This window comes from Ptychodera flava, chromosome 1, assembly GCF_041260155.1.
Source record: "Ptychodera flava strain L36383 chromosome 1, AS_Pfla_20210202, whole genome shotgun sequence".
NCBI lineage: Eukaryota > Metazoa > Hemichordata > Enteropneusta > Ptychoderidae > Ptychodera > Ptychodera flava.
The window spans coordinates 62,832,242-62,849,032 of record NC_091928.1 but is presented as its reverse complement, the minus strand read 5'-3'; the positions used below and the strand labels follow the sequence as shown (position 1 = coordinate 62,849,032).

General features: G+C 37.4%; 2 protein-coding genes across 2 annotated transcripts; both read left to right on the top strand.

Annotated features, from left to right (window-relative positions):
- LOC139146444 (uncharacterized) lies at positions 1 to 15,368 on the top strand. Its single transcript, XM_070717774.1, has 9 exons — positions 1 to 135; positions 7,202 to 8,974; positions 10,050 to 10,535; positions 10,958 to 11,040; positions 11,642 to 11,708; positions 12,128 to 12,391; positions 13,202 to 13,675; positions 14,063 to 14,233; positions 15,358 to 15,368. Exons 2-9 carry the CDS (start codon positions 7,285 to 7,287, stop codon positions 15,366 to 15,368), a joined length of 3,246 nt encoding a protein of 1,081 aa, XP_070573875.1. The 5' UTR covers positions 1 to 135; positions 7,202 to 7,284.
- A 572-nt stretch (positions 15,369 to 15,940) lies between these two features.
- On the top strand, positions 15,941 to 16,324 carry LOC139146428 (uncharacterized). The gene has a single exon (XM_070717773.1). The coding sequence runs from the start codon at positions 15,941 to 15,943 to the stop codon at positions 16,322 to 16,324; it is 384 nt and encodes a 127-aa protein (XP_070573874.1).
- The last annotated feature ends 467 nt before the right edge of the window (positions 16,325 to 16,791 follow it).

The following is a 16,791-nucleotide window of genomic DNA, read 5'->3' as shown; positions in this document are numbered from 1 at the left end:
AAAAAGACCACACAAAATTGCACTGTAAGTTCTGCTAAATGTGAAGCTTAGTCTCTTGCAGACCGTGTACAATTTTGAATCACTTAAGGGCTCATTTTGGTGTGTCACAATCCTTGGACAAGTATTCAACAAAACGTAAGTGTTTCAACAAATCTTATCTTACGTACCACCTACATATGTCTAGAGTAAAGAATTCTGCTTGCGCTCAGAAGTTACTAGACTAAGTACTTGTATTTCTACTTGATGGTTATGAACAACATTAAATATTAACTCTAGTGTAACATTGATTAAAATATCTTGATTTCTAATATGATTGATATTAATGTGATTTTTGAAGTCAACTTTTATAAATTCAGGAACCTTCATTTTGAGATGTACCGGTACAGTGATTTCAATGACCTTTGACCTATTGTCAAGTAGCAAACCATGGTACTCGCTAGTACACCAGATTTGTGTGGCTCGATCACTGCTTCAAAATAAAGTCAGAAATTGTGAAGGCAATTAAGAGTCAATGAGTTCTATCAATGTAAGATTTCCAGGCATGTAAAAACAATCTATGCAACAATGCCAGCATGCTTATTAATTTGACACAACACTCTTCTGGACAACTGATTGACCAAAGTTCACTACATCTGCACTTGTGATGTTGTTACTTTGGATACTGAAGTATTCTGACCTCAAGTAGTGTTGAAGTTCTGACACATAGGCTATTGAAGTTTTTTGTGAGCTAGCTAGTGGAAAAATGATGGACTGTTACATATAAAAGGGATTGTTGAAGTTTAGATAAAATTTAGATCTCTTTTATAGAACTACGGTATACCTGGTGATTCATCAAGTTTACAGCAAAACCTTGAACATTCTAGTTAAAGCAATTTTTTCTCGTTCAGCCGTTTGAGTTAAATATTTCCTTCTCACAAACCTGTCACCTGATTGCGTTGAAATTGCATGTGCAGGTGCATAATTTAAGGTGTATAATACTCAATTTTGAGACTTTGACAATTATAGTTAATTTTAGTTTTCAGAATAGTGAATAACTGGTAAATTTGTCAATGTCTTGCCAAGATCTACACTGCACTGCATTAGAACTCCTATGAAAAATAACATTTGCATGAAAAATTTTTTGAACTAATTTTATGAATACAGTTAAGTTTAAAGTATCACTTTTGTTTGACTGGCAAACTTTACCAGTTACTGCTGAAAAATTGGCAAATTTTCTTTTCAGAAATAATTTTTTGTGGCCTTGAAATGTTGGTTAAACTAGGGTGTTTAAATTTTGTGTTTTCACCAGTTAGATTGATTATGTCCAAAAACAGATATTCACAGCCAAACTCCTTGTAGAACTCAAACGTTCTATAAAAAATACTGACCAGTATGAGACACAGAATATACTTTGTATCAACATCCATTCGTTGTAATGAACAATGGAGCCTGTCATCATTGAGAGTATTTTTCCAATAGCTGCTTTAATAGTTTAACATACATGTACCATATATCTAAGCTGTAATGGATGGTAAATCAACATTTTCAGTAAGGCCAAGCAAAATAAAAAGTTTGTTTCTCATCCTAGACAAATTGCAAAAATGATGCGGTGAAGCGTTTTCTTTTCCTCAATTTTTTTTTCTTCTTCAACTAAGAAGAACTTGCAAAAAACATTAAAACAACATAGGAATGGACGCAGAGATAAATGCACAGAAGTGTTGCTTTAGTGTTTTTGTATAGTAACAGTTCTGCGGTTTGAATTTTAGTGCAGCAATGCACAGTTTTGACAGCCTAATATAACAGTGACACATGTGTACAGTTCTGAATGGAATGTTAGCGTCAGTTATTTTGCTTACAGTTCTGTTTTATACAGCACTGTGTTATGCACTATTGTCGCATATTTTTTTCATTTTATTTCTGCATGATAATTATAATTCATGCTATTTACTTGTATTTAATATACACTTTTGATGAGTGCAGTGTCTTTAAATACCTAGAGATGATATAACTGACCTAAGTTTTGTCAAATGCCCGGATCAATCATTGGAATCTTTAAAATAAAACTTTATTTTTCAATCAGTAATATTGTGAACTAACAGAGTTCAGATTATGTTTCATGAAAATTACCATACAAAGTTACATTTTTGATTCATAAAACCTTACTATATGACTTCAGTGAAGTCTGACTTGACAACTTTTATCATGATGCAATTTTGTAGCTAAAATACAGAATAAAATGGCAATCACAATTGATATGACATTAAAGGCCATGATTACAATTAATTATAGTAGTTACAGTCAGCATGAGTTGACATCTGTTGTAAATGTATCTACCATCAGACCTGGAGTATTATGGTATGTCTTGGACATCAACTTGCACAAGAATTATACAGCGTTTACAGGCAAGCCTTGCCACTTCAATGCCTAAGTATGCATGTTTTTTTATACACTCTAAACGTTTCCATATCATTAACTTGAAGGAACCTAATGACTGGATTGTTTGTACAGGATAAACAACAGAAAACCGACACCGAAATATATCTGACATGTAAACCTTGAGACAGATTACCAGTCTGGGGTGCAAATTGATGTCTTTACGACCAGATGGCTACTGACTAACACACATCCAAATTAAAATCAGGCACACTATTACAAACAATTCAGTCATAAGGTTCCTTCTGTTAATGATATGAAAACGTTTAGTGTGTGTAAAAACATGCATACCAGGCATCGAAGTGGCAAGGCTTGCCTGTAAGCGCTGTATTACACTGATCACTTTCTGTACATTGCCAATTTTAAGTTAGACTTGTTGAAGCAGTGTAAACAGAGACATAACTGTCTGCTATATATCTAATTCTCAAAAACTTGTGCCAAGAGAAGTTATACATTTATCAATGCATTGACATGTAACGATCCAACAAATAGTATTTATGGCTTTCAACAATCCTAATGTCTGTTAAGTGGACTTTGGTCTCTGTACCAACCTATACTGGTCTACTTCCAAATCACATAGGGTCATACATACAGTATCTGTGGATGTCAGTCTGATTCTAACTGCTTCCCTGTGGATTACTCAAAACTTCAGCTTCAGATTTCAACGTATCTGCAAATCAGACAGACTCAGTGAGTGAGATTCAAACAATATACCAATGTGAGACAGTTTTACAGGAAGTAATTGTGTTGACAGCTTGTGTTGAAATTTCCACCAAATGGCATTGTTTACCAAAAGGTCAACTTACAGCAAGTATGGTGAATTTTATTGCCCTGTTTGTGCAAGAGTTGTCAAGCAAATATTCTGTTCAGATTTCATCATTACCGTCAAGCTACAGGAAAATTATTGCATGGATTCTTTTGTTAGCACGATTTGTGCTAATTGATCACACAACTATATAAATGCATTCCTATAAGAAGTTTCCCAATGAATTTCAAAGGTGTACGAGAAGTGTTATCATAAGAACCAATGTCTTGACCTAAAATGAGACAAGCGACCTAGCAGCCGATATAGCTCCTCTGTGTTTATGGAGAGAATAACTATTTTTTACACATGTTGATGAAGAAGGTGGAAATCTTTGATAGCTCAATGCAGTGGCCAGGAAAAAGTGGCTAAATAAGATGCAAAAATACACAATTGAAGATTTCATCATACTTTGAACATATCACATCGGATCATCCCTAAGAACATGTCAACCAAAGCTATCTGATGAGTAGTTTTTTGAGAATAAAATTTTCTGACCAAAAATGGCAACAATTGCCCCTAAAAATAAAATTGCAGATTTCATCGTAATTTCAAAAGATCAAATTTAGTTCATCTATAGAAACCTGTATACCAAATTTCAAAGGTGTTAGACCAGTACTTTTTGAGAAATACATTTTTTGACCAAAAATGGGAAAAATTGCCCCAAAATTTAAAATTGTCAGATTTCATCATAATTTCAACAAATATCATTAAGGTGATCTGTAGAAACCTATATACCAAATTGCAAAGCTATCAGATGAGTAGTTTTAGAAATACACATTTTTTGACAAAAAATGGCAAAAATTGCCCCAAAAATACAAAATCGCAGATTTAATCATAATTTCAATAAATATCATGTAGTTTATCTGTAGGAACCTGTATACCAAATTTCAAAGCTATCAGATGAATAGTTTTGGAAATACACATTTTTTGACCCAAAATGGCAAAAATTGCCCCAAAAATACAAAATTTCAGATTTCATCAGAAATTCAATATATATTACTCAGTTCATCTATAGAAACATGTATACCAAATTTCAAAACTATTAGACCAGTACTTTTTGAGAAATACATTTTTTGACCAAAAATGGCAAAAATTGCCTTAAAATGCAAATTTGCATATTTCTGCACAATTTGAACAAATCTGAAATAGATCATCCCTAGGGACATATGTACCAAATATCAAAGCTATCTGACTGGTAGTTTTGAAGAAGAAGATTTTTAAAGATTTTTTTACCAAAAATGACAAAATTGCCTTAAAAATACAAATATGCAAATTTCACCATGATTTGAACAAATCTGACTGGAGTCACCCTAAGTAGACTGCATATCAAATTTCAAAACAATCGGACAAGCGGTTTCAGAGAAGAAGATTTTTTTACCAAAAACACCAAAATTGCCCCAAAAATACAAATATGCAAATTTCACCACGATTTGAACAAACTTAAGTAAGGTCACCTAAAGTGAACTGCATATAAAATTTCAAAGCAATTGGACTTGCGGTTTCAGAGGAGAAGGCAATTGTTGACGGACGACGACGACGACGACGGACGACGGACGACGGACGACGAGGAAAATCAACCTATTTGATAAGCTCCGCGTCGCTGACAGCGGAGCTAAAAACTAGATCCAAATTTGCATATGCACATTTCACCATCGATTGTACAAATCTGAAAAAGGTCATCACTATTGACGTCTGATCATATTTAATTGCTGTTTGATGAACAATTTGAGAGATAACACTGAGAAAAAAATGAATCAAATTGTATCTGCAAATTGTACGCTAAATTATGCACAATCTCAATAGGGAATCTCTCAGAAGCTACACATCTAGTTTGAAAGCACTCACACCAGATATATAGACAAAATATTTACATAAAAACCTCAGACAATGAATTTTATGGTTACCATTTGAACACAATAGATAAGGTCACCCTTGGCAAAATATACACAAAATATTATTGCAATTGGACAGTGCCACAAAGATAATAATCTTTGCAGCCCTGATACGATTTTTGTGGACCAAGTTCGAATGGCGGATCACCCTACGACTGAGGTTCACAAAAACCGTATCAGGGCCGTAAACGTTTTATCATATACCTTATTGAATGACAAATATGTAATAAAAAATATTGTGCACAGATTGGGGATAGAAAAATTCATGCAATGTAAACAGTTATCGCCATGTTTGTACACTTTTCCGGAAAAGCGATGACCATATCCCGTCGCGTATTGAATACATAATGACGCCATTTTTCTACCTGTAGAACTTGTAGAGTAATGAACGTATCAACAAAGAATGAGGCGTAAATTGAGGTGTAAGAAGAGGGCCAGCGTGGTGTATCTTAATCCCCCTTATCATAAATGTCAGTGCACTGGGCAGGAAGATGCAATCATCAGTGAAAAGCTCGATTGAAAGAAATAATATGCCTTTACATGTAATTTTATGACGATTTCGCATTGAAATGACCGTGTCCATGAAAGTGGGCGATGGGTGACGGCGCGGCTTTGCGTATCTGTCGCATGATCACACTCGATCTATTTATAATCAGTTCACTTTCAAATCTTGCAAAAACGAAGACATTACCAATAATGTGCTTAGTCAACACTGGAATTTGGTCTGGGCGCGATTATTACATAAATCTGAGGGTGTCTTTTCCCACAGCGTTACACAGGAACGTGGCTGGAGGTAAATGAAAAATGAAGAAAATTGCACAAGAAAGGAAAGGCATTCTCCAAACTTAACATATGCAAATCCAATGATAATTTTAATAACACTTAATAACAACATCCCTAAGAAGCTAAATATCAAATTTGAAAGCTGTAAGACCTGTGACATCAGAAAAGTTTATTTCTCAGGTACACACTGAAAATCACCTCAGGGCAAAGTATCATTATGAGTGTGCCAATATAGAAACTAGGATTGCTTTTATCTTGACGCATCAGTAGCATTACTGCCATCCCAATACATTAAAACTTGGTATGCCATCACTTTAGATCATTTGAAATGAGTCATTCAACTTTTTGAAATGCTTTACTGTTAAGGAAATCTTAAAATGTTTTTTCATAAAAAAGGGTCACAAGGCAAAGTTTTGTGCTGTGCATCGAAATTATACGGTATGTCTAATCTTGACCAATATTTATTATTTAAAATACTATCACTGCTAAAATGCTAAAATTCAAAGATCAATTTGATTTCCTACACAACAAGATATTCAGCTATGTAACTTTAAAGGGCAATGGTCGTCGGAACGGCACTCAAAGGTCACTAGGGACCCCTACGACTGAAAGCTAATTTGGTGATTGATGAAAGTTAAAACATGTTTGTCTTAATGTACATTGTAAAATTTAAATGTTGCATCTATTTTGACATGATGCATCTATATATGTAGTGCATGAAATACATTGTTTGTATACAAGAAAGCTGCACATGCGCAGTTCCGACGACCACATCCCTTTAAGTATGTTCACACAACCTGTAAGCTTGAAAAAAATTGAAGAGTTTGGATTTTGAAATTTGATAACAAAGGCATGTACAACCTCAATCTGATTAAAACCACATGTTGAGATGGCGATCTATGTTTCTTTGTTTCTTTGCCGTTCCCTTTTAGTGATTGTCACCTCAGTACAGTACATCTATCCAACTGGCATAGAAAAATGTTAAAAATCATTTACTTTGCAAGAGCCTATCAGGTTGCATTTTTAAATGTGATTGGAATGTCGCCATCTCTACATCTATTTTTAACTGGACTAATTCAGCCTTCAGTTGGTTTAACAACACAAATATCACTTTGAAGGTGTGTTTTGTAATAGTAAGTATTGAACCAGTCTCAACTTAGTAAAATGGAGATACTGAAAGAAACTTACATAGAGGAATTGTTCCTCAAAATTCAGCGAATTTTGAAAATAATTACTTAAAATTTTTCTTTCTTTTGATACAGGTTTTCTTTGGACGATCAAGTAAATTTTTCCTTTTCTATATTCAAAGACAGCCTTAATCTGTGAAAGGCTACAGATTTGTTGATGTACACAGTACATTGAAACATTACCTAGTGACAAATAAAGGCAACTATGGCAGCATTGATTGTATCAATATCACGGAACAAAGACTCACAAAGTTCAACAACCTGGCAGCTGATCAGTGATTTCTGTGAAAAGATACTGAAGACGGAGGCAACCGAGTTGTCTGCAATTCACTGCACTGTCCTTGATGTTGAACTGAGTGAAGTTCAAAAGGAAGATGCAGAAAGACATGGAGTTACTTTGATTCCTGCAACTAGACCCAAGTGGTCCAATCCTGCTGAAGATCCACCTGCAATCCATTGGCTTCTAAATCACAACAATTACTATCCAGGACTTGCAAAGTTAGAAGATATCAAACATGTGGTTGGGTTGTCTGCAAAGACACACAATGCTGCATCTGCAATACGTGAAAGTCTCTTCAAAATTGCCGAACTTCATCTGGTGCATTCTAAACCTGCGGCATTATTTGTTGGAGATTCCTGGAACAGAGATGAGCTGGGTCTGACAGGATTTCACAGAACTCTTATCCAAGATTTCTGTGAAAGGAAGGCCAAGGCAGGAGAAGATCTGAAAGCCTACTCTACTGTACTTGACGTCAAAATCAGTGATGACCAGAAGACAGATGCCGAGAGCTGTGGTGTTACCTTGATTCCGGCACAAATAGACGAACTAGCTGATCCAGAAGATGAACTTCCTGCATTGAAGAGGTTGGCATATCATCAAATATACTACCCAGACCTGAGAAAATTGGAAAATATCCAGTACGTTATTGGTTATGCTCCAAAGACAGGATTTCCAGCAGCAGATATCAGAGCAAAACTGTTTCCAGGTGCAAAGTTAGTTCTCATCAATCATGTCTGTCCAGAACATAACTGTCTGCAAACTGTAAAGAGCAGATTGCAGGACTTTGAAGAAAAGATGCTGACAATGGCAAGTAAAGCAGATCTGATATTTTCCATCGGACCTAAGATCCACCAGTACTTTCAGAATGCATACAGGGCTGAGGTCAATGGTAAATGCTTGTCAGAGATTCCACATGAAGACCTTCTCCCAAGACCTGTCAGCTGTCAGTTGGGGAAGGATCCTAAAGAAGGGGAAATTCAACAACATCATATACTGACCTGTGGTCAGATCGATACACAAGAAGCCCTAGAAATATGTGATGTCATGGCGGCTTCAATTGGTAATGCAGCCAACCTTAGGAAAGCAAGTTACATGGACCTTCCTGAATGGAAGATACAAGGTGTCTCTCAACAAGTAGAAAAGACTGCTGAAAAGTTTCTATCCGATAAAATGCATTGTCCTCATATCAAGCCCACTCTTCATCCTGGACATTCAGCAAAAGCTCTACTCAGATCTCTACAACAGTCTCATCTCTGTCTGCCTGCACCATGGTACATCGATTACAGCTTTTATGGATTAGAAGCAATGGTATCTGGTTTACCAACGACTGTCTATGAGTATTCTCATCTGGCTCACTTCATCATGAAATACTTTAAAGATCATGCTGATTACTCCGTTGTAAGAAGTCCTGAGGAGAATCTGTCAGACACAATAGTTAAATATCTCAAAAACACTGCTTTGGCCTTTAAGAGAGCAAAGCAGCTGAAAACAGACTTGGTGAACAGTAAAGTCATATCAAAAAGCCATGCCAGATTTGCGACCCTTTTAACTACACCTGCCCAGCAACAAAGTGGAGATGACAGTGAAGATCAAGGAGTGGAGAGTAATGAGAAAGGTATTCATCTAGTTTGAATTTCTATAATGACTGCAATTTTTTAAAAGGCAATTAAATGATCATAAATTTAGAAATCATAGTGAACATTAACATTAATCTCTTCTTGTTGTAAATTGTAAAAAATTCATGTTTTTAATTGTATCATTTATAAGGCTTTCAAAAAATATGTTAAGAAGTTAGATTGAAAAAGAAATTTGCGAATAAGGAAAAGCTTTTGAAGGTACATTGCCAGTTTTCTAAAATGTGCAAACTCAAATTTAAATTTCAACACAAGTGTTTACAATTCGTCTTCAAGTGATTAAAATCATACACCTTAGGGCAATGAGACTAAGGATTTACTGTAACAGCAATACCTTCATTACATTTGTAAAACACTACAAATAAGTGAGTGGATAACAGAAAATGCAAACAATGAAATATTAGTAAGAGCGATTTTGTCTATTGTTTTCAATTTAATACTTGAACTGTTGGAATATCCCTCAGTGTAATAGATGGTACCGAAATCTAAATTACAATACCGGGTATTTAGGATTAATTTGATAGTAATATGAAAAGATTTGCAACAAATAATTTCCATTTACACTTTACATCATTAAATTAGATATCACATTGCATGAAAATGTTTTAATATTGGCAGAGGTGTATCCTTTATGTGATTTCCCCAATAGTATTTCTGTAATCCTTTCAAAGTGGATTTCAACAACTTGTGTCAGGCTGAGTAAGTTTAAATATCAACACTAGTTTCATCATCATCTGAAAGACCTAGGGGAACAAGTCACAACCTTCCTAGCAAAAATGACAGGCTATAATTCATGTCAATGTAAATACCAGTCAGCTGGAAAGACAGTTTTTCAAGAAAGGTCTCTTAATTGTCCATTCTTGGAAATTTAGTCATCATTTATTTCCTCAGAGTCTCTTGATCTACAAATAGATTTTGACAATGGTGTCTATGACCAGCATCTGAAAGAAGTAATACTTTCTTAGTCAGTTCTTCCAAAGAAACTTTTAGTCTACTCTTTTATCCTGTTTGTCCATTTAAGCTGTAGTGTATTCTTTACATCATTCATTTCCACAGAGTCTCTCGATGTCCAAATAGATTTAGACAACCATGTCTATGACCAGCATCTGAAAGAAGTAGAAGAAGAACTTAAAGCCCTTCCTGCACAACTGAAAAAGGAAAAGATGGAGGAAATGATCACTAAATTGAAGTCTGCATGGCGAGACTGTAAATGGGCAATGAAACGTAAAGTTGAAGAAGTAGTGGCTGATGAAGACGACTGTGGTGGTGTAAAGAAAGTCTGCAAGAAGACACTTGGTGATGGGGTGGATCCACTCAGTGCAACAGCAGAGTCCTTGGCAATCTTACTTAGGATACTAACTCTTTACAATCTCTACAGAGTAAAGCAGACTTGTAAATGTGGAAGTCTGGCCAAAGCATTTGAACCACTACTGATAACACATGAAATGAGAGAGATTGCTGCCAAAGTTGGAATGAAACTGAAGTTGAAGGCCACATACAACCCAGATAGGTTCAAGGAACTTGAATTCTTCTTCATCAATCGTAAGTTTTGATGATTTAAACTGAATATTTTGTAATTCTGAAAAAATTGTGTATGGTTTCAGGGAAAGTTATTATGATGATTGTTACTGTATTGAGTGTATCAGTATTTGCTTTTTCTTTTTTAAACCACTTATTTTATCATTAAACTTCCTCATTTTTTACTTGAACAATTTAAACAAATAAATAAATGATTTAAGAATATTGGGGAAATATTTCATTAATTGAAACAAAGAGCTTTTCAACTTCAAATGAAATAAGCCTCCTAATTTGCTGATGAATAATTAGTGAGTCATAAATATCATTTACAGTATTATCTTGCAATCATACAATACAGTTTGATTGGTTTCCACAATTAAGTAAAAACAGCCGATATAATTTTATTTATGTTGTATTAAAATATTATAATGTACATTATCCTTTAGGAGATGGTGGTGGAATTCAACCAATGGAAATCTATGATATCCTGGCGGAAGACAGTGATGAAGATGTGCAGATGAGTTCCAATGTAAGTAAATTATTATTTCATGTCATTGGATGTTAAGAGTTACACATATTCTGCCACAACAGCTATTGAATTCAGTAAAGTCTTGATTAAATTCAAACTTACAATATATGGCACTATGTCACCTATCATATGACACTGCAATGGTTGAGTTAGAACAAAGTTGTTAATTTGTTTTATTGTATTCAAGCTAGACAGAAAAGTGTTCACAATGGAAACTTATCACGTAGCACCATTGTGATGGCTTTGATCAACTCCTGGTGAATTGCAACTTTTATCAGTAGAAATCTGTGCACATGTATACATACAACATAGTTCATTTCAACTCTTTTTTGAGTTTTATTGGCTATTGGGTGAAAAGAAGTTCAGTTGCAATACTTTACTAAATCTAAATCCCAGGGATTAAACAAGCCAGTGAATATATTTGACTTATCTTGTCAAACACTGACAAAGGATACTGATGTTGGTGGTCCCATTGTTGTCTGCAATGAAACTCAGTTTTGACAATCAAATGATGTGAAATAATGAATTACAGTCTCATTATAACAAGCATGTATGTAAAGGTTAGCAAATGTACCATAATGCAGTAATATTTATCTTTTAGAAGGCTGAGGAAACTGGTTACGTTGAAGACAATGTCACCGAGAGTTCTCTGGATGATCTCAAAGAAGGTAGGGTACTAACTTTACAGGTTTAACCTTTGCCTATTGAAGAAATGAAATATTTTAAGTCAAGAACCGTACATGAAAGCTGCTTCTTAAGTACAACTTCCATATTCATTTTACTAAAAACAATCGTATCATTATCATGGATGACATCAAAGAGAACATGAAAAGCTTGCAATTTATTTCTAATTTAATTATGTCATATTTCACTTATACAGACAGGATGATTTCATATGCAGAGAGTTTAATTCATGACAAAAAAGTTGTTTTTCCATCAAGAGCCAAAATAATACATTTTCTTCTCAAATTCAAACAAAAATAACAAAATCCAAAGGAATTCATCTATATAACTTTCATATTATTCATCATTCTATTCCAATTAGTAGCAACCTTAATCATTTTCATATTAATTATTTTTGATGCAGGAAAGGATCCATCAAAGTTGTTGCTACTTGAGGTTGACCCAACACTGGAAATGAAGTCATCCACTGAGACTAGTGTACAGACAATGTTCAAAGCTGAGAAGTGTATCAGACTGAAAGGAAGGCAGTGTGATATGCTGCAAGTACTGACAACAAATACAGACACAGTTCAACATATCCTATCCTGTAGACAGGATGTCTTAGCACTACTGGGTGTTACAAGGTATCTCTTGACTGATGCACCAACTCAGGACATGGATACTCAAGGTAACAATTACTGATATTGTGATTAATCTAAGAAGATAAACTATAAAGTCAGTATAGGAATACTTACAGGCACTGTTGGCAAATGTACAATTTTACTCAAAGGTAATGCAGTGACTTATGTTCAGGTCTCTATGAAGACATTAACTTTAACTGTTTTCACTGACAGCAGGCACCAAAAGGTAAAGACAGGTCAAAAGTTGTATGTTGTTGGCTTCTGATCTGAATTAGGTGTATATTAAAATCTGCATTACTGGGAGAGCTCTGTATACTTTGTAAATTCTAAAATACAAGAAATGTGAGTCACAAATAATGTAATGTGTTTTGTCACAATTGTCTTTATGAAGACTCAACTCAAAATATATTTTCATAATTTGAAATGTTTCATGAGTAAAGAAAGCAATTTTCAATACTTCAAATATGGTCATGAAAAGTTGATTGTGAAACTGTTAAATTAAGCAGGAAAATTACACTTATTGATTGAAACAGCAAATATGTATGCTACACTGCATTTAAAGCAAAGTACAGTACATACTGGCTTGCACAGAATGTTATTTCATATTCAATATCAAGAAGAGAGGTTGTTTGGTTGCAACAATATCAATGGTAGCTTTTTGAAGAGGTAAACTACAAGATGCTTTTGAATATTGTGTAAGGGAGTATGTATTATGTTGATCTGTCATGAAATGCAGTCACTAGCATTCGGTGGCTGTCAGGCAGATCACTTTAATAGTTTATCTTTTTCTCTCTTTAAGAAAACTATCTTGATTATTACAGTCATTATCAATAAATTGCTCTTTTCCTTTATTACAGAAATGCAGTTACAACTTATCAGCGATGGCACTAAAGTTCTAACTCTACCAGTATCAGATGAAAATGTCAGTTTACTTGCTAGAAGTTTACTTCCATGTCAAATTAGCCAGGTCCAAATCACAGAGTACATAGTGAGGCAGCTATTAGCACAAATAAGTGAGAAATATTCTGAAATAGATCTTCAAAAGTCAGTTCTAAAGCATCAACTAGATGAAGCTAAACAGGAAAAGGCTACTTTGGTAGAACACATCAGAAAATTAACTCAGACAATAGACATAACTGAAAAGGAATTGACCAAACGTGTTGGCATTGAGTCTGTGTATTCATCTGAACTGGTAGAGAAGGAACGGATCATCAGTGATCTAGAGGCAAAACTGTCAGCTCTGGAAGTGATACAGTCTGAGTTGAAAATACAGGGACAGGATGAAATGAAAGTTGGAAGTCAATATTCCGATGAGGAGGAAGGAATAAAAGGTAAGACCGTTAGAGTTGACATCTGTCCTACTATTCATGATAAAAAAGGATAAAACTAATAATTAGATATGTTTTGAATCAAGGATAATGCCAAAAGAATTCTTATTTAGATATGTAAAAGAGCATCGCGTAATCAAAGCTTTCAGACCAAGATTTATCCTTCATTAAATCAACACACTCATATGTACAGCTAATAGTTCAGTGAAAGCCACTATTAATCTGAATCACATGAATAGATACTGTGTTGAAAAGCCAAATAATAGGAGTGCTTCAACAACTTGCTATTAATGATAAAACATTACCAAAGGTTGTAGTCACTGACTGGCCCTTTAAAATTCAGACAAAAAATTAAAAGACTTTACATCATTTCTTTAAACCTGTTTTCAGATCAAGATGTCAGTGGCACTATATTGGATTATACTTTGAGTATAACAAAAGTACCTGACAGCGAAGACAAAACAATGCAGCTAACTACCGGTACCAGTACAACTGTCTGGGAGGGAAGTGAGATGGAGACAGCCACACCAACACAACCTGAGATGACTGGCAGGGACGGAAGTGAGATGGAGACAGCCACATCAACACAACCTAAGATGACTGGCAGGGATGGAAGTGAGATGGAGACAGCCACACCAACACAACCTGAGATGACTGACAGGGAGGGAGTGAGATGAAGACAGCCACACCAACACAACCTGAGATGACTGGCAGGGAGGGAAGTGAGATGAAGACAGCCACACCAACACAACCTGAGATGACTGTCAGGGAGGGAAGTGAGATGGAGACAGCCACACCAACACAACCTGAGATGACTGACAGGGAGGGAAGTGAGATGAAGACAGCCACACCAACACAACCTGAGATGACTGACAGGGAGGGAAGTGAGATGGAGACAGCCACACCAACACAACCTGAGATGACTGTCAGGGAGGGAAGTGAGATGGAGACAGCCACACCAACACAACCTAAGATGACTGTCAGGGAGGGAAGTGAGATGGAGACAGCCACACCAACACAACCTGAGATGACTGGCAGGGAGGGAAGTGAGATGAAGACAGCCACACCAACACAACCTGAGATGACTGTCAGGGAGGGAAGTGAGATGGAGACAGCCACACCAACACAACCTGAGATGACTGTCAGGAGGGAAGTGAGATGGAGACAGCCACACCAACACAACCTGAGATGACTGTCAGGGAGGGAAGTGAGATGGAGACAGCCACACCAACACAACCTGAGATGACTGGCAGGGAGGGAAGTGAGATGGAGACAGCCACACCAACACAACCTGAGATGACTGTCAGGGAGGGAAGTGAGATGAAGACAGCCACACCAACACAACCTGAGATGACTGACAGGGAGGGAAGTGAGATGGAGACAGCCACACCAACACAACCTGAGATGACTGTCAGGGAGGGAAGTGAGATGGAGACAGCCACACCAACACAACCTGAGATGACTGTCAGGGAGGGAAGTGAGATGGAGACAGCCACACCAACACAACCTGAGATGACTGTCAGGGAGGGAAGTGAGATGGAGACAGCCACACCAACACAACCTGAGATGACTGACAGGGAGGGAAGTGAGATGGAGACAGCCACACCAACACAACCTCAGATGACTGTCAGGGAGGGAAGTGAGATGGAGACAGCCACACCAACACAACCTGAGATGACTGACAGGGAGGAAGTGAGATGAAGACAGCCACACCAACACAACCTGAGATGACTGACAGGGAGGGAAGTGAGATGGAGACAGCCACACCAACACAACCTGAGATGACTGTCAGGGAGGGAAGTGAGATGGAGACAGCCACACCAACACAACCTGAGATGACTGTCAGGGAGGGAAGTGAGATGGAGACAGCCACACCAACACAACCTGAGATGACTGACAGGGAGGGAAGTGAGATGGAGACAGCCACACCAACACAACCTGAGATGACTGTCAGGGAGGGAAGTGAGATGGAGACAGCCACACCAACACAACCTGAGATGACTGACAGGGAGGGAAGTGAGATGGAGACAGCCACACCAACACAACCTGAGATGACTGTCAGGGAGGGAAGTGAGATGGAGACAGCCACACCAACACAACCTGAGATGACTGTCAGGGAGGGAAGTGAGATGGAGACAGCCACACACAACACAACCTGAGATGACTGACAGGGAGGGAAGTGAGATGGAGACAGTCACACCAACACAACCTGAGATGACTGTCAGGGAGGGAAGTGAGATGGAGACAGCCACACCAACACAACCTGAGATGACTGTCAGGGAGGGAAGTGAGATGGAGACAGCCACACCAACACAACCTGAGATGACTGTCAGGGCGGGAAGTGAGACGGAAAGAGACACATCAGCACATCAACCTGAGAAGACTGCCAGGGATAGAAGTGACATGGAGACAGCCACACCAACAAAACGTCAGAAGACTGCCAGGGATGGAAGCAGGATGAAGACAGCCAAACCAACACAACCTGAGATGACTGTCAGGGAGGGAAGTGAGATGGAGACAGCCACACCAATACAACCTGAGATGACTGGCAGGGAGGGAAATGAGTTGGAGACAGCCACACTAACAAAACCTGAGATGACTGGCAGGGAGGGAAGTGAGATGAGACAGCCAGACCAACACAACCTGAGATGACTGCAGGGAGGGAAGTGAAATGGAGACAGCCACACCAACACAACCTGAGATAACTGTCAAGGAGGGAAGTGAGATGGAGACAGCTACAACAACACAGCCAGAGATGACTAGTAGGGATGGAAGTGAAATGGAAACAGCCACAACAACACAACCTGAGATGACTGTCAAGGAGGGAAGTGAGATGGAGACAGCCACACCAACACAACCTGAGATGACTGGCAGGGAGGGAAGTGAGATGGAGACAGCCACACTAACAAAACCTGAGATGACTGTCAGGGAGGGAAGTGAGATGAAGACAGCCACACCAACACAACCTGAGATGACTGGCAGGGAGGGAAGTGAGATGGAGACAGCCACACCAACACAACCTGAGATGACTGGCAGGGAGGGAAGTGAGATGGAGACAGCCACACCAACACAACCTGAGATGACTGTCAGGGAGGGAAGTGAGATAGAGACAGCAACAC

Excerpts from the sequence above, each read along its gene's own strand:
- LOC139146428 (XM_070717773.1), top strand. The coding sequence starts at position 15,941 with ATGACTGTCAGGGAGGGAAGTGAGATGGAGACAGCCACACCAACACAA.
- LOC139146444 (XM_070717774.1), top strand. The coding sequence starts at position 7,285 with ATGGCAGCATTGATTGTATCAATATCACGGAACAAAGACTCACAAAGT. Across the intron at positions 10,536-10,957 it reads TGAATTCTTCTTCATCAATC|GAGATGGTGGTGGAATTCAA; the intron begins GTAAGTTTTGAT and ends ATTATCCTTTAG. Across the intron at positions 13,676-14,062 it reads TGAGGAGGAAGGAATAAAAG|ATCAAGATGTCAGTGGCACT; the intron begins GTAAGACCGTTA and ends ACCTGTTTTCAG.